General features: G+C 36.6%; 1 protein-coding gene across 4 annotated transcripts in view; it reads right to left on the reverse strand.

The window, feature by feature from the left end:
* Positions 1 to 6,055: 6,055 nt before the first annotated feature.
* CNOT6L (CCR4-NOT transcription complex subunit 6 like) overlaps positions 6,056 to 26,222 on the reverse strand; it is a 107,596-nt gene continuing 87,429 nt past the window's right edge. For 3 of the 4 annotated variants that reach the window (XM_017540029.2, XM_017540031.2, XM_017540033.2), the window contains exons 9-12: positions 23,748 to 23,899; positions 21,239 to 21,466; positions 18,464 to 18,666; positions 6,056 to 13,317 (exon numbers count right to left, since the gene is read on the reverse strand). In XM_017540029.2, coding sequence (XP_017395518.1) covers positions 13,105 to 13,317; positions 18,464 to 18,666; positions 21,239 to 21,466; positions 23,748 to 23,899 — 796 coding nt within the window. In that variant the 3' untranslated portion in view covers positions 6,056 to 13,104. The remainder of the gene's footprint in view (positions 13,318 to 18,463; positions 18,667 to 21,238; positions 21,467 to 23,747; positions 23,900 to 26,222) is intronic. The other variant, XM_017540032.2, reaches the window with a different exon arrangement.

Raw genomic sequence — 26,222 nt, forward strand, 5'->3', positions numbered from 1 at the left:
TATGAAGTAGAGGCTGGGTATGGTGGCTCATGCCTATAATCTCAGCACTTTGGGAAGCTGAGGTGGGTGGATCACCTGAGGTCAGGAGTTCAAGACCATCCTGTCCAATATGGTGGAAACCCCATCTCTACTAAAAATATAAAAAATTAGCCAGGCATGGTGGCAGGAGCCTGTAATCCCAGCTACTTGGGAGACTGAGGTGGGAGAATCACTTGAACCCAGGAGGTGGAGGTTGCAGTGAGCTGAGATTGTGCCACTGCACTCCAGCCTGGGTGAGACAGTGCAAGACTCCATCTCAAAAAAAAAAAAAAAAAAAAAAAGATATGAAGTAGAGATGGCAGAACTTGCTTGGCACACTGAAGAACAGTGCTCTCAGACAGAAATAAAATACAAACCACATGTATAATTTTAAATTTTCTACTACCCACATTTTAATATATTTTTAACAATTATCACAAGTGCTCAATATCCACTAACCATGAGGCTAGTGGCTATGGTATTAGATAGCGCAGTACAGGCAAAGGAGTATAGAGAATCAGAAATTTGGAATGGATTCACACCATGCAAACTGCTTAGCCACTGCCAATGGTATCCTTGCTGGGAAGGATCCAGAGGACTCTCCTTTTACCAAATTGTTAAGACATGCATTGGTGAGGGAAGCATGCTCATATAAAGGACAGTTGCATCCTGTTATATAGAAGAATTAGCTTGTGGTCATATCACAGTTTAAAATGGCTACAAGTGTGAGAGTGGATGCTGAGTAGAAAAACAGCATATGTACTAATCATTTGCTTGCTTTTGTCTTGCATGCATTCCACACTGTTCTTTTATTCTGAATGTGTCAAGGAAGCAACATTTTCCAAGCTTCTTTACCCATCACTCATGGTTAGGTTCAGCCAGCGGGAGACCTGATGGGAAACTGGAGGGAAAGCCAGGGAATTTCTTCTTCTTTTACTTCAGGTAGCATTTCCAGCAGAGCCTGGGCCTTCTCTGATCCCAGCCCTCAAAAGATAGCCCCTCCCTTTCTAATATCACCTCCTATGGACAACCCTTGCCATGATCCTAACTCCTGACAGGTAAACCAGTTTCCTGTATCTGTTAGTGCCATCTCTTCCCAGTATCTAGTGTCTTGAAGCTTATAGTGGCTTTTAGATGTTGTTAATTTCTGGTTTGCATCAACATCTACTATTTGACTTCATCTTTCCCTTGCCCATTTAACTGATTCACTGCATTACATTTATCTTGATTAACGTAAGATAGCTTCTGTTTATTCAGCTAAACTCTGTTTAATGCAATTCCTTATTAGAAATACCTCTAATCCATGGGAAGAGATCACAAATCCCCACAAACTGATTTACAGTGATCTCTTAAATAAAGCCTACTTGTTTTTCCCTGATGTGTTTTATAGTTTTAAGCATTCAATATATCATTATGATATACAAACATGGAACTTATATGCCAAATATTACAGTTTTCTGTGGCAAGATTTTCTATAATCTGGGAGTGGTAATATTCTGCCATGCAAAACCTGCTACTACTTACCACAAGATAGATACTCCAGGAAACAGATTTTGAAGTAGAAACTAGCATTCAAGAAGTTCTTATGACAGGATCAAACTTGGGAAGTGGAAAAAGCAATGTAGTCACAATAAAGGCCTTCGACATTTGCATAGGGAGATTTGGAGCTGGCATGTCCCTTCAGAATTGCCAAATATTGATGCAAGAGGCTAAGCTTTTAAGAGCCCTACCTTCACCAGTCATTGGCTGCAGACAAGAACCCTCCTCCCTAATGGGGCATGACCTTGGGCAAGACAGGGCTCACTCCTCAGGGAAGACCTCATCAGAAAGCCCCCAGCTTCCTATATTGTTGAAAAAATGAATATTTGAGTCCTGAAGAAGGCAATCAGAGCAATCACCATAGCTTTACCTTGGGTCACTCAGAGCCACTTGTTTTGTATAATAAATATATTTCTTTTTTGAGATGGAGTCATGCTCTGTTGCCCAGGCTGGAGTGCAATGGCACGATCTTGGCTCACTGCAACCTCCACCTCCCGGGTTCAAGAAATTCTCCTGCCTCAGCCTCCCAGGTAGCTAAGACTGCAGGCATGCACCAACATGCTCAGCTAATTTTTGTATTTGTAATAAAGATAGGGTTTCGCTGTGTTGGCCAGGCTAGTCTCAAACTCCTGACCTCAGGCAATCTGCCTGCCTTGGCCTCCCAAAGTGCTGGGATTACAGGCATGAGCTGTGGCACCCAGCCTGTAACTCTATTTCAAGAAAAACTTTATCATTTGCAGTTAATTTTATGTATATCCCCTGGATTTGCTTCAAATTAAGTTCAGAATCCTTCACTATTGTCATATCTGAAGAAAAGCTAAACCTGAATATGGGAGGGAGTTAACACCTAGGCAAGAGACCTTTGACCAATGGAGCCACTGGATATTCTTCTCTTTTACTACTCCAGTGGACATTCTGAGGTGCATACCTCCTCAGAAGGATCCTGCTAGGATCAAGCTTCAGTTGCCCACAGGGCTGATGAGTTCAGTGACTCACCACTAAATTGACTTTCCTTTCCTCTTTGACCCTTTCAATCCCTACTCTTGTTTCTGAAGATCACATCGCAAAATAAATTAACTACAAGGAAGATCTCTCAGGCGCTGTCCTCTGGAGGAACTTAGTCTAGGACAATTAGTACCAGAAGGAGCCCAAGGAAGCAAAGGCTCTAGATGGGATTCCGGACCTGTATTACTCTCTAGTCACTTCATTGTTGGTTGAAGTGACTAGAGGGTGTACTAGTGCACTTTCCTTAGTAGTGGGTTTGAAGTGCAAGTGGAAAGGAAGCAGTAGCACTTCAACTGTTGGGGACAATGTCAAGGACTGTTACCTGGTTTTCAAAATGGACTTTAGATACCTTGAAAAAAGAAAATGACAGCCTCAAATTAGCTTACTATAACTCAAGGCATACTGTGAAAGTCAGAATGCATCCATGGCAGCATTTACAGACTATCATTTCAGTAGTCATGGGGCAAACAGTGCCAAAGATCAGACTCAGAATTTGCACAATAATAGCAGAGCCACAAAGAATAAAGGCATAATCTTTGAAGTTGTGCATTCAAAGTGAGCCCTAAGCCCTAGGCTGGGGATATTTGGATAGAAAAGCTAGAGAAACTTGAATCCCAAGATATCCTTAGCCCTCAGGCCCCTCTTCCATGCTAGAGGAAAGAAATCTCCCATTGCTGCATAACTCACAAAGTTCTCACATATAGCAGGTGCCTCACAAGATAATGCTCGTCCTCCATTAGATCCACTCCTACCTCCTCTCCTTGATTGTGACCAGTAACTAACATCACAGTACAGTCTGAGCAACAAATATAGTATCTACACCAGAAGAATAAAGTGTACACACCCAAAGAATTCTAAGGTCTGGGCTAACGTGACTAGGAACTGAAGAAACATGTAGTAGACATTCAAAGTGTGAACCAGGACACCAGAATAAGACTGCATTTTACTGACATGGTGGCACACTCCAGTGGATCAAGCAAGGAGTCCTGGAGGCAGTCCTAATATACTGCTGGCATGTCTCCTTGGAACTGTGTTGCAGGTTGTATTCCCTGGGAAGCAGACTCAGATGGAGATTAGCATGCAGTAAACTTATCAGTGAGTGTTCTCAGAATCAAAACCTGCAAAACGGAGGAAAAAGAACTGGGATTTGACTGAGAAAAAAGTTGAGGGGACAATGCAGTTCTAAGAAAGGTGCCCTGGGAACTTTGAAGGTGGGAAGACCCTTCAGAGTTGCTGAGGTGGGCTATGACCCAGACTTTATATCCACCCACACCCAGGCATAGGAAATACATTGGCTGCCCCCAGAAAATCGTCATTCGGGGCTCACAGTGCTGGTGTACAATCAGAGACCCATCATATTGATGAGAAGGTGGGGTTGCTCCCACAATGGGAGGCAGAAAGCAGCATGTCTGAAACCCAAGATTCACTGGGCATCTCTTGGTTATTTTATGTCCACGAAAGCAACCATCACCCAGCAAGTGTAATATATCTTGTTGGGACAAAAGTTTGGGCACACAACTGCAGAGTAGCAACCTAGACCCACTGTCAGGCTGCTGCAAAGCTGTGTAAAATCTGAAATGTGTAATAGAAGAGGGAAGATGATAATATTAGTAACAGCCTCAGAACCAGTTGCAGCAAGGGACTATATTCTTTGTCCCACCATTACTCATCTTTTTTTTTTTTATTTATTGAGATTACAGCCGTCCACAACCTAGGCTGTGATGAAATGTACTTGACCCTGGGCCCAAACAGATCTCAGTGGTACAAGGGGTTACACTGTAGCAGGCTCCACTTATGCTCCACCTCACAGTCTGTCAGCTCACTTCCTTATTCTATTACTTTGGCAACCAGATGCACACAGGTGTAACTTGATACACTTTGCCTGAGCCACACCAAATATTCTCGCTTTCTGCACCACCCAGTCCCTCATCCCATTTCTCCATTATCACTATATGGGACACCCGCAGGAACTTGCTAAGTGGACTTGATACATACACAAACATGAATGGGAAAAGGAATTAACACCCATGAAGTAAACTTTGCCTCATCCCATTCCTCATGAAGACAATTTTTGGGTGCCTTCTATTCAGCTCCACAGAGGGTTCTTGGCATGTTTATGCCCAGTTGCCCTCAGGTGATCAGCTTTATAATGTGCCCTTGACTTGGCTTTCCCTTCTTCCCTATTTCGTTCTTCCTTGTCTCCCATTCATTCTTGAGATCAATTAGCCAAAGAAACTACCTCCATGCAAATGCTTGTCTTGGTCTCTGCTTTTAGGAGAGCCATTTCATGAGATTTAGTTCATCTCCACTTTATCATTGAGCATACGTTTTGCCTAACGCCACGTGGTGAAAGGCAAGGACACTTGGTGAATGTCTTCAATGCCTCATCGCAAAGGTACCTTAACAAGGCAGTTATCTTGAAATCTGAATAACTTCCCCAAGATCCACTTCATGTGAAGGTGATTCCACTTTTGGAGGATCTCCTAAAGCCTGGCCAACACAAAGTCTTCTGTGAAGGCAAGGTCCTCAGGGTCAGTGACAAACTCACACTGGATCCTTCATAAAAACAAGTCAACAGGCACTGAGGTGTCAATGTTCACAATCTGTTCCAAAATAATCTACCATTATCTTTTCCAAGCACTTAACTGCACAGCTGTTTTTTATTTCACTAAGAATGATCTGTTCTCTATCACACCTTATTTTAAAATAATTTTTCAGCTGAACATCTGTAAACATAGTTTGCAGAATTCCTTATTTCACTGTATGCCTTCTCTCTTCCCCTTTGCAAGATTCTGATTTAAGATATCATTACTTTGACTAAAACACTTGAATTCATCTTCTGTGTCATAAAAAGTATTTGGAATGTAAATTATCAGAGGATAGGCATTATAAAGATGTCTTTCATCTTAACATCCCACAGCACCTTGTTCATAGAATATGTCTAAATGTTTGTTGAATGAATTTGAGATCTTAGCAAGTCCAGTCGTTTTCTTCAGTACTGATAACTCAGCAGATTTGTCTGGTGGTTGTCTGTCAGGTTCGGCTAAATTAAGCCCTAACAAACCTTTATTGTATAAAGACACTGAGATTTAGCAGTTGTTTCTTACACTACATGTCCAAAGGACAGCACGGGAGTTCTGTTCATCAGTCACTTAAAAGATCTGAAATGAGAGGTTTCATTTCAACATACGCTTCTATGATCACACAGGTAAGAAAAGAAAATATGGCAAATTAAAGACTGGCCCTTAAAGTTCCACTCAGAAGTGACATATGTCCCTTTGCTCTGGTTTCTTCAGACAAAGCAAGTCATGTAACTAGCTTCAGAATTTATTTTAAACGATGTACTTAGAAAAAAAAATGTAGCATAAATTTGTAATTACATGATTTTTCCCTGAATTATCTTGGCTCCCTACTTCACTTTAGAAGAGACGTACCAACCTAAAAGTAGAGACTTTATACTGCCCAAATAAAGAGTCAAAAACCAAGACAAAGGTATACAGTTGCAAAATGGCCATTTATTGCCTACAGGGGAAAGAAAGGGAGGGAGAGAGGGGAAGTACACAGGTGCAAGGAAACAAGCATATATTTAGCCCTATACATCATGTGTGAGCAGTAACCAATCTCCAAATTGGAAAAAAATATTTTGTTATCTGACATAGTAGTTAAGGTTCTTAAGCACCTCCCTTCTGAGCTGCCACAAGATTTAAAAGGCAGGACTGCTTTTTTAGTCAATGTTCACATTAATGAAAAAATACTACCAACCGTGTCCTTTTGCACGCACACTTTGTACAGTGTCTAGTGTGAAAAAACATCTCAGCTGAGCAGTTCTGGTCAAGATTCAGACCTCATCAACTGTTTAACTGTAATAAATAGAAAAATAAAGCAGCTGGTGATTTTGTCAGAGAGAATGTGTTCAGTAAGAGAAGAACCACTTTCTCCAGGGATGGCAGAGAGTGTTAAATGGTTAAAACACCTACAGAACCAGTCTATTAAACATTAAACACTAGCAAGCTACAAGTACAGGGCACTTCATTAAGTATTCTAATTAAAAAAAAAACCTTAGATTTTTAACTGATTACTTAAACACAATAACAAGTTGATTTAGTGCTTGGATTTTCTTAGAACAAAAGCAAAGTAAATATACAACCTAAAACAGCAGAATTTGTTTTGGAATAGTGCCAGTAGAAACTACCAAGTATTCAGGGAAAAAGTTAGTAAAACAGCTTGCTTGGTTTTACAGTCATGTGCTTTGCTTTCCAATCATTATAATTAGATAGTTACAAAAACACTTTATAGGCCACAAAATGACTCAAATGTATGCAAAATAATGAATTCTTTAACTTAATGCCAGGTAATGAAAATAAATGAACCTTTCCCTACTCAAATGATAAATTGAGTGGAAAAGTAGATTGTCCCATGGACAATTAGTTGGCACTTGTTACATAGTTGAAAAAAATCACAATAGAAGATATAAATTAATCCATGGTGAATTTGACCAACACCCTGGCCCTTACAGAGAGAAAAGCACATAAACACTCTCTTAAAAAAAAAAAAAAGAACCCTCTATATTTCCCCACTCCAGAGACAACAAAGCCAAAGATGAAACATTCAACTTTCTCAAAATATTCCAAGTATTTCTATTGAACTCTATATCTCAGCTTCTCCAAGATGAAAAAATTGTTTGCATTTGGACAACTATAAGAATGCCCATAGTGCACTTCTCAGTGCTGCTGGTGTTTAAGAAATTTGCCACTCATAACCCCAAACAATTCCAGATCCAGTGTGCAGTAACACAGCCATTCAAATCCCTCCCCCCGAGAAGTTGGCAGAGCACCGCTCAGGAATTTCACAGGTAAGGGAATATATTTTCAGCAAGTTAAGCACAGAGAAAGGACAGTACAGTTTTTAAGTAAATACAAACCCAGATACTGCATCACTTACTGCATCAAGATTAAAACAAGCAGCAGGATACTAAGTCTGTTTGGTAAGAAGCAAAGCCATTGTTTGACATCAATGCTGAACCAATTTTGTGACTTCAGATAACTACAAATTAAATAAATGTGGTACATACAACAATTGATAGCTTGAAAGACAATACATCAGTAATCTGAAATTAGCATGAAACTGAAATGAGCAAGAAAGGACCACTTCTGAGAGGGTTACCATGATTCTTATGCTTTAAAGTGACAGACATACAACTGGGAAATTACCTAAAATTTGAGATGGTTCTAAAAAAAAAAATAACTAGTAATAGACACCAATGTATACCCCCTGAAATTGTGAAAGCTGAATGGACCATGCTACCATGCCAAAAGAGTCATATCACTTGGCATTTGTACATCCTTTTCATAATGTGATTTATTTCTGATGACATACTTCTAAATGCAGTTCAGTGCTACTCAGTTTATACAATGTACCATAAAAATTAACATTTAATAAGCACAAATGTCCTTATTTCATATGCTCTGAAAGTGAAAGCTATTTTGCTTAAAAAATATTCCATTACTTCAATGTCATGTCTGTTGAATGAAGAACTCAACATGCTTATTTTCCTTTGGTTCCAAAAATAACCCAAGTCTAACCAGACTTAAGCCACAAGAAATTGCCAACTAGGTTAATAAAGCTTGGTATTTTCCTGGTATCACCTATTTCTTGGTGTAGGACTTGTGGTTTAATAGAGACATTTACATAAAGAATGTATTTGGTTAAAACAAGAAATAAGCATGCTCTTCCTTACCACCTTCCTGGAAAGAACTGCTTTTTTATTTCTTTCTGTGAATCTTGTTCAAGACATCCTATAGTATAAATATAGGGCTGCTGCTGCTTTCTTTTTACCCTCAAACTTTTAGGTGATACTTATAAAGATGAGCACATCATTCTACAAAATGAGAGATGCTCTTGGCATTCTGTTCTTAAACGGATTAGAACTTTGGTAAATAAGCCAGATTAAAGATGTACTAAAATGTTACAATTTAATTTTGGTAATCATGGTGCTATTACAAAATTAGAATCACCCAAAGCAACCATAGTATAGAAGTTCTCCTCTGTCTACAAATTCAAAACTTTAAGTTTCTGGCTTTCCTAAGTTGTCTACCTACAATTCACACAGTTCTTTAAATGTGATACAATTCAAAGGGACAGGGGTAAATGAATCTGCTACACATTAGAAAAGTGACCTTTTGCAAAGGATAGGGCAGGTGGGAAAAAGAGTATCTTACCAATGTGAGAATTCACGTTTCTGTCAAAATTTAAGTATGTATGAGTGCTATTTTGAAAATGTGCCATAAAGTCTTTGCTTGCTATAAAAACCATTATTGTAGCAAAAACTGATCAGTCAGCATATTTTGCAAAGCTATTAAAATATCTCAGAAACTCAGAATAAAAAAAGCTTAGAATCAAATAAATAAGCATTGGGACACAGTCATTTTTTTATCATTAGAAAATCTAGCCATGTATTAGGAATGACATAAGGATATGGTTATATGTCTCTGGTTCTTCAAAGAATATATTTAGCCTATTCTTCCTTGTGCTTTCTACACTCTGCTGTTTCATACTATAAGTATAGATGGCATTAGTGAGTTTTAGAAATGCTTGGAAATGCAAATACAAACTTAAATTTTCCCCCATTTAACAATGTAAACTTAGAATTTTAAAATAGAACACTATATTTGCCCATGTTACAGTTTTAATGTGCCACATCCTCAATTCTAATATAATCTACCATAGAATCAAGTGATATGAGCCTTACATATCTCCCTTGCTTCTCTGTGATTTAATATATAACTTTTAGACATCAAAAAAATAGGGGCAAATAAAAAACAGAGCTTTTATATTTTTGCCAACTACACTAAAACACAGTGGCTTCTTTAATACATTCACACAGGATGCTAATTAGTAAAATTAAATATTTGCCTATGAATATCAGAAAAGTAATTTGAAAAGAAAGAGCTTGGAACAAGGCAAATGGGAGGGGAGGAAAAGCTGGTCTCAGAACCCATTGTGCCATACCTGACTTCAACATGTGATATTCAAACGAACGTTCACACGCCTTACATCAAAGAAATGAAACAAAAATATTCAGCTATGTTATTATACAAAATTTTTTTTTTTACATAAAACATCATAAATCTGGAACAGATTTACTATATCTGAATTCTAAAAAGTTGCCTATAGAATGGTGCTGGGATTCTGTTCTCTGCTTACTTTTAGGCAGTGCTGTTGCTTAAAAGTTGACACCAGGCACAATATTTTAAAACAAAATCAACAAGCAAGGAGCAGTAGGTGGATCTGAGCCTTTCCCAGATGTCAGTCCTGAGGATGCTGCAATATTCCCCATCAAAATGTGTAAAGCTATGAGGCAGATACTGATGCCTGAGAGAGTGGGTGACTTGACATGCACTTGTATGACTGTAATAATGGCAAACAGTACAGTTTTCTCTTCCTCAAACAACACTGTTTTAGTAAATTTAAACAACATTCCAGTTCTTAGACAAACATCGAAATAATATTTAACAGTTTTTAAAAAACATGTATCACATTCTAAAAATGCCCAGATTTTCTTTTATCTTCTGATTAAAATATGCAGCAGCCCAGTGGCATAAAGCTTATTAACTTATTCTGAGAACTAGAAAGTATATGAGCATATATATTTGACTTTCATTGAATATATATATATATATATATATATATATATATATATATGTCATTCACCTCTTCCTTTTGGCTTCTCACTGCCAAAGTTCCAAATGGCATGCGTTTTAACAAGACAATGCTGAGGAAAGCAGCATTTCTGATCATCTGAATTGGCAGCTCAAAACAGATACCACTCCTTTTACAAAGGGAACAAAGGGTGAAGGGTGTGTGAAATTTGGGCAGTGGGCTAAAGGGAAACCGTGCACATGAAATTTGGGTTACCATGCCCCAAGAGTGTACCACCCAAAACATAATAATACAATTACCTACTTCAACAGAGCTACTACCAACATTTACTAAAACCACATTAAAAATACACAGGATAATGAATGGTTTGAAAGAGCGCATTTGAAGCAGAGAGAACCCAATTACACACCTTCCTGCAACAGAGTGCCTCAATCATACACAAAATAAACTTAAGCTGTTTACAATGTTTCCCAATTTTTTTTTTATTTTTTCCCTCTACATTTAACTGTTAAAAAAGGTTTTTTATTAATAAATGGGCTCCTCTGTGGTTCATATACAATCATAAGTGAACTTTAAATTCCATTTTATACAAACATCTCAAAAAATATTGGGAGTGAAGTATGGTAGGAAATATTGCTCACATTGCTAATTAACATGCGCATATGAAAGGAGGAAAATGTTTTGTTAGTGCATATACCTCCAGAGTGGGAAAACCCACCCAAAACAAAACATCTAAAATAAAACATACAGTAGCTGATTACAAAAAAAGGTAATGTCCACAAAATTAAGTTTTTCATGCTATTCTACTTTCCAGTACTATGCTTCATGTAATCAATTTGCATGGCTAGATGTTGGATACTTGAGGTATATAAGAAGGGAAACCTGCATGTTGAGGAAAATCTGTCATCTTAAGGGTCATTTCTTTTTGTTTATTCTGGTACTTTAACATTTTTAAAAGAATATTTTATTTACATCAAAATTCACTGAACTACGGCGACATTCCAATTATAAGAGATGACAACGCCTCTATCACTAGGCACTTTTAAAAGGGAGTTTAGGCTTTACAGAACCCTTCTGATGCAAGCCCATGTATGATATTACATCATCCCACCACCCTCATCCCAGTAAAATTACCCTTCTGGGGAAATATTATCTTATATAGCCCGATTAATTTACTATGGAAGAAATTAGCATAAAATGACCAAAGAAAATGCATCATTTAAGACTAATAAAACAGCCTAAGATAAGTTTGAAAGAGGAGACAAATTGTGTATATTTAAAACTAATTAAATAATTTAAATTTGACCTGTACTTTATATATTAGTGAGACACAAATATAGGCTATTTTCTTTTAAAATTTCATTCACATAATGGAAAATTTCTTGTTTATTAAAAATATCACATTTTGAGACTAGAAACAGTAAAGTGCATGAAAAGTTTAAAATATAAATTTCAGAAAACTCTTATAGCAGCAAAAAAGCAGAATAAAGAAAAACTTAAAAACACAGACACAACCTTTTCCTGTTACTGTGCCATAATTAACATCAAGTAGCCAACCAATTTTTCCCCAGAAAACAGTATTCTGTTTACTGCCTCTTGAGTCACAGATTTTCAACTGGCCCCTCCTAGGCAAAAAAAAAAAAAGATTCCAACATATCTAAAGGCATCAACAGTTGGGAATAAACCAGTAGCTTCTTAATTCAACCCTGACAGACAACAGAAACAAAGATTAAAAGCATATGATGGTCATTTGGCAGCTAGAGTCTGGAAAATGACCCAAGGCTTTCATCTGCCCCAAATTTGTTTTCTCTCTCCCAAATCCTTTGCACTGTCATCTCAAAAAACCAACAGCCACATAACCTACATTGGAAACACATAAAGTATCTGTATGGTTTTTCCCATCTGAAACTTTGATCAGGGCCTTTTTATTCAGCAGATTTTTTTCTTCTTTTTAACGTCTGACTATAATAGCGAAAACGATATAAGTCATATAACATCTGTTTTCCCAATACAACCAGACAGAAAAGAAGGCTGAAGTGGAGTAAGAAAAAATTCATTCTGTGGGCATCCTAAATGTACCGCATTCTATTTTCAAGATGTGTGGCAATATAGAATACTTACTCTTTCTCTATAAATAAACTTGAGAGACAGGCTTAGAATTAATACTTCTAATAAGGTTATAACTAATAGAGGGGACAAAAAAACAAAAGTGATTCCTTAAAAAAAACCCCAACCAACCAGCATTTGGCAACAAATTGTCACATGGTGTTACATACTTATTAAAGCATACTGTGCAACCATCTTTAATTTTTCAAATTTTCTTATAATGCATAGAAGCTATATCACAGTTATGCAGAGAGTAAGCAAATTTAAGTGCTCTGTTGATGTGCAAATGACTTGGGAATCCAAAAATCAGTTTGTTATAAAGGAAAAATTCAAGAAGGTTTTCCCTGGAAGGCATATCATCATTCAGTTTAAAACCTTGTTATTTATAGTTAAAAAAAAAATTGCCTTTATAAAAATGGTTGGCTCACTGAAACCATCCAAAAGAAAGTATTTGTTTTGGAAAAACAAATACACTGTTATTGGGCCTCAAATTGGTAATTTAGCAATTCTGAATGCTGGCTCTTAATACAATATAAAGAAGGTCCAATTTAAAAACATGTTAAATTAAAATTTTGGAAAGAGAGTAATACTTGGTTCCAGCCCTACTGCCAAATGACACCAATATGCACAAAAATGTACAAAGTCTTACAGCAAACACATAATGAAAGAAACCTGAAGAAGCAGCTTAAGGATGGCCATACTTCACTCCACATACTTTGATTTACAACTGTACAGGTCCATAGCAACAGATCCCCGTCTTGGCGGGGCAGTACTCCACTACCTCCGATTAGGCAAGTGAACACCATTGACAAGAGGCAGGAGTGGAGGGTGGAGTTCAAGTTGTGTTAACAGTGAGAAGTGGTCTGAAGGGATGTGAGGGTGTGGACACCCAGTGATGTTGTTCTCAACCAGCCATTGAGGATCTAAAGGCCCCAGGACACCAAGCACGTTCATATGAGTCTTGGAATAGAAAATATAGTCAATCACGCCCTGAAAAGAGATTGGGGTAGGAAAAAAAGAAAAATTCAAAATATATAAACAATAATCCATAATTTATAAAAACCAAAAAACTGAGTACCCTTTCTTCTGGTACCTGTTGTCTTGACAGTGGGTCAAATAAGGCTCAAATCTTCAAGGGGTATTACATGAAATAAAGGTGGCTCAATAGGGAAACACAACACCCTACTGGAATCATAAATCCATTCCTGCATAAGTGATAATTTGAGAAGCTAAACCCATTAAATTATGTCTAGTCATCTTTAGAATTGGCCTGCTTGGTTTAGTGAAATCTAATATATCAGTATAAATACAATGGAACCTGTACTAATCCTATTGGCTAGAAGTAAAGAATAATATTTATAAAAGCACATACATAGTTAATAGCATCATCTTCAATTATTTGCATATCAAGATATCTAAACACACCTGACTGAACCTGTAGTAAACCATGAGTATGGATTTGCTAATTCTAGTTCAGCTTTCCCAAATTTGCTACATACATACAAAACATTACATAGTTAACTATTCTAAGTTTAAAATACTCATTTTCACAAATATGTGTAAATTCTGGATTTCCTTGCAGCATAAGGATAACTGATCAAAAATCATTCAGCAGGAAGCCTTATATAGCAGTTTTATCTCTCAGAGCTAGATAATTTGATTTGTCTGATCAGTAAGTTTTAAAACTAGAGGGCTATTATTATCCCAGGTTGTGTATGCATGGTAGCAAAGTCAAATTTTTATCTTCCTATCTAATTCCTATTCATATCAAGAGAACCTGAGCCTAAGTAGGGAGAAATATTTCTACACCTGTAAAAACCTATTTACAAATACTATTGATGATTTCCAGCCAATACTTTAAATGGTATTATAATGAAATGGGCTACTTAAAAAATAAAAATTTTTAATGAAAACAGATTTTTATGTTGTGAGATTTTAGACACAATTATTTCAGTTTGTTGATTGATTTTTATTTGACCAACATCAAAATACCAAAACTGTTCCTTTGCTAAGGGAGAAGATTCAGGTACAGTGTCTCATGCCTGTAATCCTAGCCATTTGGAAGGCTGAGGTGGGAGGATGGCTTAAGCCCAGGAGTTTGAGAACAGCATGGTAAACATAATGAGACCCAGATTTTTACAGAAATATTAAAAATTAGCTAGGCATGGTGTCATGTACCTATAGTCCAAGCTACTTGGGAAGCTGAGGCAGGAGGCTCACTTGAGGCCAGAAGTTTGAGGCTACACTGACTTATAACTGTGCCACTGCTTTCCAGCCTGGGTGACAAGACTGTCTCTTAAAAAAAAAAAAAAAAGAAAGCAGCCCTTATCCAACCTTACTTTGCCACAAATTAAGGAATTTACTGGAGTCCACGGGACTCCAAGTTCAAATACTCAAAAAATGATAGGATCATAAGGCATTATCTTTTCCTTTTGGTTATAATGCCTGGTTTTACAGTGATATTTTAGAAAATGAGTTAATAAGGATCAGCGTAGTTTTATTTCCCTGAGAAACTTTTTTGCAAAAAGTTATGGGACAACTTTTTACTTCAACTCTAAAATAAAATAAATCAAATAGTCTCAATTACTTATGGTGAATAAAACCTCCTGTAAGGCCAGGCACAGTGGCTCATGCCTATAATCCCAGCACTTTGGGAGGCCGAGACAGGAGGATCACTTGAGGCCAGGAGTTCATTACCAGCCTGGCCAACATGGTGAAACTCCATCTCTACTAAAAATACAAAAATTAGCTGGGTGTGGGGTGTGCACCTGTAGTCCCAGCTCCTAGGGAGGCCAAGGCACAAGAATCACTTGAACCTGGGAGGTGGATGTTGCAGTGAACTGAGATTGCGCCACCGCACTCCAGCCTGGGCAACAGAGTGAGACTCTGCCTAAACAAAACAAAACAAAATAAATCCTCCTTTATCTTACAACTTTATTAGACTGCCATCACACACATCAGCTGCCAGAGTTCTTTGCAAGGTAGGCTCCAAGATAAAAATGATAAACACTCCAGAAGTAAGATGTTTTTAATTGAACATATCACTTGTAACTATTTTCTTGGTTTGAAATACCCAGAGTAAAAACTCTTATCAAAACTCTTAGCCAGGTTATGTCTGTGAATTCACCCAGCATATTTGTACATATGCATATATGAGAAGGATCTCCAACTTTGATCATACGCACAAAGGAGGTTATAGACTAATGATTTTTAACCTTTTGAGTCAGTTTCTTTTTTAAAAGGTATAATACTAATGTGGGAAAATGCACTCTACATTAGTAAGGATTACTATTTGTATAAGTCTACAGAACTATAGTTGAGAAAAAAGTCAAAACACAATGAAAATACTGAGTTACCATTACGCTCTGTTTTTTAAAACAATGCCAGAAAATTACAGTATCAATTTCATAATGTTAACAGAAAAGTTTACTATTTGCTATAAAAGCTGCCCTTCCTCTTTTTTTAATTAAATGATTTGGGCACACCCTCAGATTAGAGTTGGTAAGGGTGGGGTGAGGAGCAGCAGCAGTAAGTTTGAATTAAGCTGTTTATTAAACTTACCTGGTCTGAAAGTAATGTTGAAAAAGGAGTAATTCTTCGAATTGCTTACCCTTCAGTTCATTCCAAATCAGTTTGCAATTAAATGAATCTGAACTCTAAATATCTCTTTTCTACATTTCTATCTTGGTCAAGGACCAAGAAAGTAAACAAATGCTAAGCCAAGCAAACAAAATTTCACACCTCACTGATACAGCAGCCCCTCATTAATACAATTGGTTCTGTATTTAATGCTGATCACATGGCATTTTATATTTGATGTTACCTATTCTTTTTTACTGATCGTTTTCAATGTTGGGATAGCATTAATTATGTAAAATATATGTATAAAACTGAAGTTAATTCTCTGTTACTTGGACTAAGAGCTCAATTCTCTCTACTCAAGGTGTGTCCTTACTTTAGTCTCTAGCTATACTTCCTTCCTACACTATTCTATCCTCTCTTCCCATCCATCTATCCAGCCAGCTTACTGATCTTCCCATATATGCCTCTTTCCCACCAACTTATACCTTTATCTTTCTCTCTGATCCTATCTTATACAACCAAACATCAAACACTCTCTGAGCCAGGCATTTCTAGTTCTTTAACCGTACTTATTTGAACAATGTAAATGGCTCAGTGGGATTTTTGATTCAATTATTAACACTTGTAAGACCTTCTGAAGGACTGTCAATAAATAATTTTAAACCAATTCAGATGACTGAGTAAGGTAGATTAATGTCCCAAATTGTGTTTCTCTGATTTTTGATTTAAGGACAAGTAAAAAGTAAGCCTTTAAAAAGTCCAGGCTGAGCATAGTGGCTCACACCTACAATCCCAGTACTTTGGGAAGCCGAGGTGGATGGATTGCTTGAGCCCAGGAGTTCAAGACCAGCCTGGGCAACATGGTGAAACCCTGTCTCTACTAAAAATACAAAAAATTAGCTGGGCATGGTGGTATGTGCCTGTAGTCCCAGCAACCTGGGAGGCAGAGGTAGGAGGATGTCTTGAGCACAGGAGTTTGAGGCTGCAGTTAGCCAAGATCCTGCCACTACTGCACTCCAGCCTGGGTGGCAAACTGAGACCCTATCTCAAAAAAAAAAAAAAAAAAAACTTTGAAATTAAAAAAAAAATTTTTTTTTTTACCTACACACATACCCAAACAACAATAATAGTTATGGAATTGCTAAACACTTATTTTTGGGAACTTTATTACAGGTTTTCTCGGTTAGGCTGCCAGATACATATCACTACAGTTACAAGAATAGGATTTAAGCTATGGTAAACTATGCATCATTAAAAGGTGTTCCTTTAAGCTTACATAACAGCAATGATGTGCTAGAGTCAGCTAGTACTAGTTTTCTTATCACCTCTTCCCAACTCTGCCTTCAATGGTATCATGTTGGGAGACTAGATTCTGCTGCAGTAGAAGTACTTAAACTATAGAAACTGGCAAATACCACAAATCAGAGCTTTTCCCAAAAAGCTCATTATTAAATATTTACCAGCACATCACTGCCTACAAGTGACTGGAACAAAATGAATTATCACTGGATTGAATTATCTTTTCTAATAGCAAAAATACTAAATTAGATTCAATTTCTAAGCAATTTTTCTTCACGACATGATCATGAAAGCTGATTAGTAACAACACACGAACTTCCTTTCTTCCTCCCACTATTTGTTTCTTGGAAAGGAGCTAACACACACTAAAAATAGAAAAAGGTTACTGGAGCTCTAAGAGAGGCCATTTTGTAAATTTCCTTTGGTATTTTATTAATTCTCTCTAGGCTTTTTATAGCAAACCACTTTCTAACACTTGCATTTTTCCAGATAGTATAAGATTCTACTATAAATGTCTGAAAGGCCAGAAAGTCAAAGAGAGGTACAATACAAGTAGATAGAGTGATCAGAAAACTAGCACTGGGAAAGAGATTACATAAAACCACCGCAATCTGTCTTTCTAAAGAATAGCTGGTCCTGTACAATCAGCCTTTCCATTTTTTTTTCATATTTGTCAAAAAACGTTTTTCCTTTTACAGTGTTGCACTACCTGGGAATATAATAGTACAAATGCATGGATATAAAATAGACCTGAAGTACAACCTTCTCTAACCCTATCCCCAAAAGAAACCTGAAAAATTTAAAGATACTAAGATATCAATGGAAGGTACAAAGAAAATATTCAGGAAATACTACATACATTCATTCAAAGTAAGTTTTGCTATACTCGGTGCTTTTCTGTAGGGGGCCAGGGGGATAGTTACTGCTGAAAGTTAGGAACGGTTTGAATAGGTAAGGGTTAATGATATTAATACATCAAAGTGCTTTGACCAGTGCCTGGTACCTAGTGAGCATTTTGGAAGTTACTGTGATCAATGTTATTTGAAATCTAAACAAACAAGAGAGCAAAAAGAACTTAACAATAGCCACAAAACCCAATAAACCTACTTATATTTACGTGCATACTTAGCCTAGACATTTTAAGAATCTAAAAATTCCTGAAGATTATATAATTAATCATAAAGAATTTATACCTCTCTTGTCATATGCTTGTATCTGAAATAACTTTTACACCTGCCCAAAGGCTGCCACTCACTTTGAAATCAAAGGTGTAATTGGTGTAAGGCATCAAGTTATTTTCATAGGCGCTCTTAAGTTGGAAGCCATGTGTGATTCTCCCTTCTGAGCTTCCATTCTTTCCATTGCAGCTGAAGTTCATAAGACACTCATTGTACCTTAGTTCCTTGAAGTCTTTATGGTTGTCAGCTACTCCTCCATTGCTTAAGTATTCCACAACACCTAGTGGAATAAAGACGAAACACTTCCATTTAGCATTTAGACCTTACACAAAGCTTACACAAAGTCTTGTTATCAGGTTAATCCATCAGTTTCAGAGTGGTTTTACTAGGTTGAGCCATATAAAACTGCCTTTTGTCATTGTTTAAAAATTTAAAAATCAAATACCAGCCATTTCATAGGATTCGATCAAATGAATCAAAGGGTGTTTGCCTATTTCAGAACAAAATATATCAGGAACACTCAAAAATATCCTTAGTTTCCTTAGTGGTTCTTCAGGCTAAAAATGATTTCCAGGACCCAGGAAGGCACTTGCCAGGAAAAATCTTAACTCTAAATGTTTTTGGAAAATTATTCCAAACCACTATCTCTTTAGTATTTCCCCATTCTAAGCAATCAACAACTTTGCAAATATGTTAAGTAGAGCATATTAATAAAAAGTCATTTACAACAAAAACAGATCTTACATCTTCATTTCAATGGCTAGTGTCAGCTAGACAATATCATTCTTTATTTTGAGCTAGAGTGAGTTTTCTCAGTCTGACACTATAAAGAACATTACATGCCAGAAGTATATCACTTGGCTAAAAATGCAAGGCTGAAGAGAAGAACAGCATTCAGAAAAGCGCACTGCTTCCACTAAATTAGCAAACATGAAAACAGTATCAAAACATTTATGATGATTAGTGAACACTGTTAGAGTCATCTATTTGTAATAAGGATTGATAGTAAGTTATAATGAATATGTGATGAGCACAATATTAGTATTGTAAATAGCTCAGAAGGTACTATCATTTCTCTAGTATTCACCACATGCCAGGCACTCTTCTAAGTGCTTTACCCATGTAAATTTCATAAACAATTCTATAAAGTAGATAACATGATTATCTCCTTATTAAAAATGAGGAACTAGGCTGGGTGCAGTGGCTTATACCTGTAAACTCCCAACACTTTGAGAGGTCAAGGCAGGTGGATCGCCTAAGGTCAGGAGTTCGAGACCAGCCTGGCCAACATGGTGAAAACCTGTTTCCACTAAAAATACAAAAATTAGCTGGGAATGGTGGTGCTGCCTGTAATCCCAGCTTGGGAGGCTGAGGAGGAGAATCACTTGAACCCGGGAGGTGGAGGTCGCAGTGAACTAAGACCACACCACTGCACTCCAACCTGGGCAACAATAGCGAACTGTCTCGGAGAGGGGAGAGAGGGGAGAGTGGCGAGAAGGGGGAGAAGGGGAGAAGAGGGAGGGAGAGAGGAGAGGGAGGGAGGGAGAAAAGGAGGGATAGAGGGGGAGAGAGACAGAGAGAGAGAGAGAGAGAGGGAAAGAGAAACTTGGTCACAGATTGCATAGTTCATAAGTAGCAGAATCAGGATCCAAGCATGACATTCTGGCACTAGAGTCAGTTCACTATGTTGTGCTACCAGATGACAGCTAACTGGCTTTGACAAATCAAATATAGTAGGAGAAAAACTTGCACTTGAGAGCAATTCAACCTAAGAAAGGATTAAGAAAGGAGCATGTCGTTAAAGTGCCAATTAGGTTAGAGGTTAAAGACAAACATTTATGAACAATAATTTCAGCACTTATTTGCTAAGAAGCAAAAGATGTTTTCCAAGTTCAGTGACTTTTTTTTTTTTTTTAATATTCCAAGTGTAAGCATTTAGGTTAGATTTATTGTTCCTTTAAATAATTTAAAACAGTCTAGTAGTGATAACACACAAGATTTAGCATATGCTTTGGTATTAGCAAAAGAGTAATACTTTAATGTTTTCATTTGATACCTAAAATACAGAAATGATTTTTATAAAAAGTAAAATGATGTAAGTTCAGACATAAAGTAGTTTAGTGGAGCTCAAGAAGTAATATGAAATCGCAGGAGAATTTTTGTCATTCTTCTGTACCTACTAATAGCAACCAAATATCATTTAATGAATTCACTTAAAAGTTGCTATTATTATTAAAAACCAGAGAGCTACCTGTAATGAGTACGTTCTGGCTGCCCCTTCAGATCACCCCTCTCCAGTACACTCTGTGCCTCAGGAAGCTGATCTTTATTGCATCAACTGCAAATCCCTCCCCCCTCTAGCTTCTATTGGATTTGATCAGTGGGCAGCCTGGCAGGAGATCAGAGGACAGAAGCAGAGTAAGGTAAGAGTATATATTCCCCTGGCTCCCTTGTTGGTTTGCCAGGGATTGACTGCTTCATGCAATTCAAAGCCATCACTCCTATTATATGGCCCTTTCCTACAACTGTATTTTTTCTAAGTTCTGATGACAGTTCCCACCACTTTCTCTTTTAGGTATAGGGGTGATAAAGGGATCAACTACTAAGTCCCCTAGTGGCAGAGTACTGCATCATTTATTGCTTTGTTTCCCTTGAACCAGCCAACACACCTTTGGGAATAGCTTCTTTATTAAACTCTCTTGTATTACTCTGTGTCCCATCCATGGGATTCTTGCTGATACATTCCCTAATTTAGAAGAGAAATTATCTACTCAAAATTTAAGAGCTAGCTGGCCTCTGAACCAAAAGTAAAAGTGAAATTGAAGGCAGTGAGGAAATAATGTTATAAATACCTGAATCTGGCAATGAGTTAAGATCTGCACATAGCACCAGCGGGATGGAATTAGGATCTGCAGTTGGGCTGCCAGGCCTACTAGAGGCTTTCTCCAGAATGTTTTTAACCTCTGAGACAAACATCATGGTCTGGATGAGCTTCACATCAGAATACTCTGGGTCCCAATGCATGTGGGCATTTGCCACTATAAGCAGCTGTTTGTCTGCAGCATGAATAGGTTTCATACCTAAATTTAAATATTACAAAAAGAAGACAAAGTTATGCTTTATGTTTCAAGAAATGTGGCATCCTCGGGTTTTCTCAAAATGATCCATAGCCACTTCTTTACTTTTTTCCATGAATTTCCCTTTTATCTCATAAAGTAATTCTTAGAAGCTAAAGGGCTGACATTCTGATAATCCTACTATAGGATTTACTCTCCTAGATCAAGTTGGCAAACTGTAGCCCATGGGCTAAATCTGGCTCACAACATGCTTTGGTACAGCCCTTTAAATATCTATCATTTAAATAGCACAATAATGTAGTAAGGCAGGTTTTCGGTTGAGTTACCTAAACCTTAATTTAAATTCTTCCTGCTGTCTACTAGTCATTCATCTTGCATTTCCGAAGCAAAACACAGCACAACAGTGACAGGTCAATAGTAAAAGGCAGTATGTTATATTCACCTATATAAGATAAAATAAGAAAGCGATTTGCTACCTACACAAATTCATACCATATACCAGAATTAGAGAGTAGTGTACTATAAAAGTCTGGACACTTCAGTTTTAGGCTTGCCTTTCTTACTAATTATTTTACGTAGTCTTGGGTCAGTAACTTCATCAGATTCATTTGGGAAATGAAATATTCAATTAGAATATCTCTAGGTTTTTTTTCCCCCATGTAATTCTATACTATTATGTTTTTTAATTCTGTTAAAATAAACATTAACATAGTACTTTCCAAATGGTGGATAGGATAATACATTAAGATTTTTGAAAATTAAACAGTTAACATTTACTGACATATCCATAAATTATTCGAGATATAAAACTATTAATATATATATTCACATACTGTATGTTAGTAACTCTATAGAGAAATCAAGAGTTATTTCTAGAGTAGAGGAAGAATCTCTCACTTTTTACTTTACTATATACTTTTACACTATTGAACTATCCATGAACATACAAATTTAATTTTTCTTTTAAAGTTTATACAGAAATGTCTCAAATTTTTCCACTGGAATATAAACTTTGGGGGAAAAGAGCTATAATTTTCTAAGTCTACTAGTTTGGTAAAGTTTTTTTCCAGTCCTGCTAAGTTATAATAATCTTCAATGTTGAGAAAGCAAGAAACTGAAGTATCTGTTGTATGTGACATAGTCACCTTTAAAGCAATTTGATAAGATAAATACCTGTAGCCAAATCTTCTAAGCTATCTTCTTTTCCTAGAAGTTTTAGAGTGTCACTTTTAGCCACAGATTAAATATTCACAGTATTAAAACTTTTCCCGTTCAAAGGAGCCATAAGTACTACTATAAATTCCCCTTCTAGGAGTATGAGAGATACGTATTTCAGAATGTGAAAGTGTCTACTATTTAGAATTACTCATCTACTCCTTAAAAGAGGAGTAAAATGCCAAAAGAACTTCTCCACAATATCAGAAAAAAAAGCATCAAACTTTTGGGAGGAGCAGGATTGCAAAGGACATAAAAGTAGATAAAAATGGAGGGGCTAAGAAAAGTAATCAAAATTTCATATCAAAGATTATCTGTGATAATGGATAAATTGAAGTATGGTGAGAAAAGAAGGTTTGACATATATCTATGGTCTGAATAATTCAGATCAATAGTCAAGGCAAAAATAATCTTTTCCTCTATAAAAAGTACAGGGAGAAAAAAACCCTGATGTGGTCTCACTCCTTTCTTGCTTAAAATGTACTAGTAAACAATGAAATGCTCCAAGGCAGGCAGTAGGAGGGATTAAAAAGGTCTCTATAATATAAAGTACATAATGACTTTCTGACTCTAAAGGAAATTATAAATAATCTAAAATGCTAAAGTACCATGCAGATAAAAGATCCTGCTCTTACCCTGACAATGACTGAGATATAACAAAGAAAGTAGAGAAAATATGCCAAGTCCTTAACCTTAAAGACAAAAGATTCAAACTCAAGAAGCTAAAAATACAGTTCAAAAAGAGGCCCAAGTCGTCTTAATTTCTAAATTCAGCCTAACCAAAACGTTCCCTATTTCAAAGATCCTTCTGGGATTAATGGCATATTTAAAAAGACTTTACAGAGATTATGTGGTAAGTAAAAAAGACTGTGATAGAGAGCACAGAATATCCCAAGAAATATATGATGCTTTACACAGCTGATGCTCTTTTCCTGCCCATCTCCCTTAGATTTCCTCAAAACAAGATAACATTGCAATAAATCATAGTAAAATTATCTTCATTTGTTTTGAGATGCAAAAACTTGGGATGGTGTTTATTCTTACTAAGAATATTTTACATTGCACTCACCTGCTCCAAATAGTTCTTTGTGGACCTCTAATACCACAGCAACACCAATGTTATCTTTTGTCATCACTCTGTTCAGCATAGCTTCGGATCCATCTGAATTAGCCATCGCCACTTGGTTAAATTCCACTGTATGCTTTTGCACCAATGTAAATCTAAAAGGTACAATGCATTATTATAATAATTTTAGGTACCTGGACTATCATACTAAAAGATGTTAAATGAAGGAAACATGACATTATGCATTGTCTCCCTTGTCATTTTCTAGCTGCAAGTGGCCATGTGATACCGCTCTGGCCACTAAGACACAAGAAGTCTGATTACCGTAAAAAGTTTCTCAGAGGCCCCACCTAGCAAAGACAGCACATCTATCACTTTACGCTTTTAAACCTTGCCCCTTACAGCTAGTGCTTGGAGAAATAATAACCATCTTGTGATCATGAAATAAGAAACAGGAAGGCAAAAGCCAACCTTCTAAAAATGGGGAAGCAGATGAACCAGTTCTGGACTGCCTATTTCTAGACTTCTGTGTGAGAAAATCACCCTTCCCTCATTTGTTTAAGCTATTGCTAGAATTTTCTGGTATTTAAAGGTGCACACAATCTTAACTGAGTGAGCAAGTTAATGAGAAAAAAAAAGAATACAATTCACCTACCCTGTTTGTAGTTCTATTTCCACCACATCAAGATATTTTTCAAGAAAATGCAGGGGCACACCTCTACCTCAGCTAAGAAGTAACTGATTTTTTCATCTGGCTTTTACTAGAAAGCTGCAATGGGGTGTAAGTGTTGTGAGAAACAAATTCTGCAAGATGAAGAAATGGCTCTCTCTGTGATTACAGCTTCTGTACTAATAGTATTTTCTTTCCTTCATTAATGCCAGATTATTACTGTAGAGTTGTAGGATTTAATACAATTAGCTTAGTGCCGACATTTAATAGCAGTGGGATCTTGGTCAAGTAATTTAACCTTTTTCAGCATACTTTTATTAATTTTGTGAACTATTTATAAGCAATCAAAATCTACTAAATATATTACTTGTACTAGGTGTTCAGTGGACAGAAGAATTTTTGGTCTCATAACAAATCCCCTCCCCACTTTCCTTCAAGCTTTGAAACAGAAGCTTGTTTCAGTTTCTTCAAAAATACTGACTTACTATGCCACAGGCTGCTGTACTAAATGAAACAATATTCCCTTCCCTGCTCCAATTCTGAATGTGTCAGATATCCTGACAAGTGTTAGGGGTCAGTCTATGTGCCTATTTCTAACCCAGAATGCTTAAAGTGACTATATTTTCCACCCTCTACACTAAAGAGGTAATCTATAAGCTTAAACATAAAAGATGAAAGTTACTAAGGTGAAGAATGGGGTTAAGAGCATCCCAGGTAGAAGATGTGGAAGGTCCTGAGACAGCAAAAAGCTTTGTAAGTTTATGTGTTAGAAAAGAATGAAAGAGTATAAAATGATGCTGAGGAGGAGAGATAAAGGTTCTAAGCTACGACATGATATTTGATTTATATTTTTTAAGATCACCTTAGCTGCTCAATTGAAGTTCCTAGTTCCTCCCAGAACTGACAACTGGGAGGCTGATTAGAAAGTCTGTGAGGTTATCTGAATGAGAAATGATGGTGGCTTGGACAAAGGCAAGAGAAATAAAGAAGAGTGAGCAGATTCAAAATATATTCTACAGAGAGGATTGACCATTGTCCGTATCAGACTTTTTCAAACAATTTTAAGCTGTAGAATACCTTTTACAGTTTCTGGTGAGATTCCCACAGATAAAAACAGCATGTTAGAATAAATCAATCACTGAAAACAAGAAACCTATTTTGATGAATATAAAAATTTGAAATCAGAGGACAGGTGATAATTATAGTCTCAGTCTCCAATTAATTTTTGTATTTTGTTTTGGTTACAGATTATTATTAAAAATCCTGATTTTCACAGATATAAGTGGTAAATACGTGGCCTACACTCAGAAAAAGCAAGCAGGCAAGAAGAAATTTGATTCATAGGTCTGCACCAAAACAAGTTAACTAAGTAGCACTTCATGAACACGTTAATGATTTCCAAAATGTTAAAACTTGTTTTTGAAACATGTGAGTGAACATGTTATTTTCAAATTATAGCTCAATTATTCATATATAATTTTTGAGATAGCTTCTAAATAGTCACAGAACTTCTAAGACATACTTACAGGAACCTAGGGTTCTGTACAAAAGTCCTAAAAATTCTGTTAATTGTAATATTTTTAGTACTGGAATAATTTTACTTCTACCAAAGCTAGGCCATTCTTTGGGGGGTAGGGAAGCACAGGACTAATGAAAAGAAATGTCATAACTAAAATTTATTTCCTGTATTCTTCTCCCATTTTTTCCATTAAACCTAGATCTAATCTTTTCTTTAAAATAAAATAAATCTAATTTCTCTTCCACATGACACCACTTTAAATATTTGACAATAGATGTTGATGCTCTCC

This window comes from Cebus imitator, unplaced genomic scaffold (assembly GCF_001604975.1).
Source record: "Cebus imitator isolate Cc_AM_T3 unplaced genomic scaffold, Cebus_imitator-1.0 Scaffold123, whole genome shotgun sequence".
NCBI lineage: Eukaryota > Metazoa > Chordata > Mammalia > Primates > Cebidae > Cebus > Cebus imitator.